This window comes from Erigeron canadensis, chromosome 4 (genome assembly GCF_010389155.1).
Source record: "Erigeron canadensis isolate Cc75 chromosome 4, C_canadensis_v1, whole genome shotgun sequence".
Classification (NCBI taxonomy): Eukaryota; Viridiplantae; Streptophyta; class Magnoliopsida; order Asterales; family Asteraceae; genus Erigeron; species Erigeron canadensis.
The window spans coordinates 38,490,223-38,493,146 of NC_057764.1; the positions used below are offsets into that span (position 1 = coordinate 38,490,223).

Sequence of the window (2,924 nt, forward strand, 5' to 3'; positions counted from 1 at the left end):
ATAAAATAGAGCCTCTGCAACGGTGGACGCTTGGGACCTAGTTTAATGGTTTTCACCCTTCCTAGACCAACGATTTCAGCTACTGTTAAACCAATGAAGGAGATTTTGTTCAAGTGCTGAGTAAACGATGATGAATAGAGAGCTTACAACTTGTAAGCTCATTCACCAAACCACGCCATGAGTTTGTTTAAAGAGTGCATGCCCAAAAGCAAAGCCGATTCTGGTTCTTGTATGGAATAGATCATAAGACTTGAGCTCTATGGTTACTAAGCCAAGTTATGAGTTTACTTTCTTTTTAATGGCCGTTTCAATCGTTAGGTATTTTATATCACTCACCAGAATTATATTTGTATGTTTCTTAGATCAATAACCAATGAAAATTTTTTTTTTTCACCAAAAAAAAAAAAAAAACATTTTGGTAAACTTTCTGAACCCAGCTAAGGGGGCCGTGATGCATGTCTGTCTTCTTTTTTTTTTTGGAACGATAACAGCTTCTGTATCATCTGCATCGAAGACTTCGACTTACCTATTCACAAAGTAAACTAGACATAATCCAGTTATTTGCAGAAAGTCCCTGGTTGGATCAAGATCAACCCATTGTAGCAGGCTCTTTTTAAACATATATATCAGTTGCGAGGATATCGAGGTCGTACTCTTTCAGGGAAATAGAATATACCCATATTTAACACACTGAACTTCGATTTGATAAATTTATCCAGACATTTCATCAATCTTAACTAATCGACAAAGTTAGGACCAGGCTTATTAGGCCCAAAATATCATTCGTTTTCCTAAGAACAGGTTTTCAGAACTGAAATACACAGGAATTTATAAGCCTCCAAACAAATGTACATGATGAATCACACGCAAAAGCGGTAATCAATCACTAATGAAAATTTTAAATATGCATATTGTTGGTCCCAAAGGCTTCCCAACTAAAAGAGACCAACTTTTTGAACAATATAATAGAACAATATAAATAATCTGTATGCTAAACATTTGGAGTTTTGAATTGCTCTGACAAAGTATATGATGTTCTCTGCTAATACTTCTGAAAGACACATATGCCCGAGTAAGCAAGGCATGAACTGAACATAGTATGAAAAAAATTACCTATTTTTAAACAACATCAATAATTTATAACCGTAGTCCAAAAAGCTTAAAAATTTAGTACATATACGTATAAAACTAACCAAGAAAAAAGCTTTGGTTGACCAAGCCTCTTCATGTAAGATAAAGAATCTCTTATACACCTGAGATTTTATCCGCTATGCCCTTTTCTTCATCCTCTTCCGTGTAATCATCAGCATCGTTCTTATTCTCCATCAGCATAGTTACTGCAGGATCTTTTGGTGCAGAAGAAATGGTAACTCCAGTCACCGACTGCTGATACAATATCCCTCCAGCAATCGTCACAAGCAAACAAAACAACCCAAACGGACTAGCATGTTTATCCCATATCAAAACATTAATAGCCACCGTAAGAAACTTGTTCACGACACCAGTGACGGTAAACGCAGTAGCAGAAATCGCCTTCCGACAAGCAAACCCAAAGAAACTAATCAACAGCCCAAACAAACACGACAAAGAAACAGCAGTAAACGCAACAATCTCAAAAATACTCCCACGGTTCGCCCCAACAGTAGCAAACACATCCGAATACTCACCAGTAATAAACCAAAACAACGGAGCCATCATAAGCGACAACAAATTATTATAATAAACAAAACCCCAAGTATTCAACCCAAGATTCGTAACCATATGTTTAATATAAACCATTTCAGTTGTAATGGTAACCAAATAAGCAAAAGCCCACGAATACGCAGTTAAAGTAAAACCCGAATCAGTAGCAACGTACCCAACGGCACCACCCAAGATAACCAAAAGCGATAAAAACGTTAACTTAGACGGAACGGGCTGCTTCCTAAACAATGTATCAGCTAAGGCAACTAAAAGGGGAGTTAAGGATCTAAACACAATAAAAGTATCTACATTAGCATGGCGTAAAAGATTAGTATTGGTAAAAATAGCAAGGTAAAAAACAAAAGCAGCAGGTAAGAATTTCTTGGCAGTGTCCCAAACAAATGGGTCATGGGTCAAGAAACCTAATTTACCCAAAACCCAGACACCAAATGCAGAAACAAAGTACTGTAAAGCAGTTAAAAGACCTGGGTAATTGAATTTAGTGATGGCGAATTTGTTAATTACTGCTAGTAAACTTGAACATAAGGCATACCCAATTACAAGACTGCTGGTTGTGTAGTGTTGTTTGGGTAAAGCCATTGTGGGTGGGTTGGATCGGATCGGATCTGATCTGAAATGGGTCAAGATTTTGTGAGAAGATGATGGTGATTATAAGGGTGGGGGGTACATGTGTGGAGGGATTTGGATTTGGATTTGGATTTGGGGGTTGATTTCGAGGACTTTTGGAAGGCAAAGTCAATGCCGTCTTAAATCAGATTGGTTTTATATAAATTGAATGAATTGACTAGTGGGGTTTAACAATTGTTACAAGAACCGTTTGACATCGTTTGCTTATCAATAACGTTGAGTTCATTGGTTTAACCGATTGATTAAAAAAAATATATAGAAAATTATACATAAATTTTATGTTTATAATAATAATCGTATTAGCATAATATGAGTTTATAAACTTAGCTCGTAAGTTATTAAATCCTGACCACAAACTTTAAAACCATAAAAGTAATTTTTGGGAATAGATTGAACTTACGAAAAATAAATTACAAAGGTATTTATGTATGCGAACAAGTTAAACTTATATTCGTGTTTATATATGTTTTTAGTGTATGTGTTGCATAGTACTCGTAATTACCTTTTGTGTCTACGAAAGGAAGTATACGTGTAAAATAATTCTGTTTTATATGTATGGCTACTTGGTTTAAGATGCGTCAAGCTTGAGCAAA

At 35.7% G+C, this 2,924-nt stretch overlaps 1 protein-coding gene across 1 annotated transcript; it reads right to left on the reverse strand.

The window, feature by feature from the left end:
• Positions 1-989: 989 nt before the first annotated feature.
• Positions 990-2,444, reverse strand: LOC122597863 (GDP-fucose transporter 1). Its single transcript, XM_043770445.1, has one exon. It carries the CDS (start codon positions 2,281-2,283, stop codon positions 1,246-1,248), a length of 1,038 nt encoding a protein of 345 aa, XP_043626380.1. The 5' UTR covers positions 2,284-2,444; the 3' UTR covers positions 990-1,245.
• Between the last annotated feature and the right edge of the window lie 480 nt (positions 2,445-2,924).

Coding starts and splice junctions, on each gene's coding strand:
- LOC122597863 (XM_043770445.1), bottom strand. CDS start 2,283: ATGGCTTTACCCAAACAACACTACACAACCAGCAGTCTTGTAATTGGG.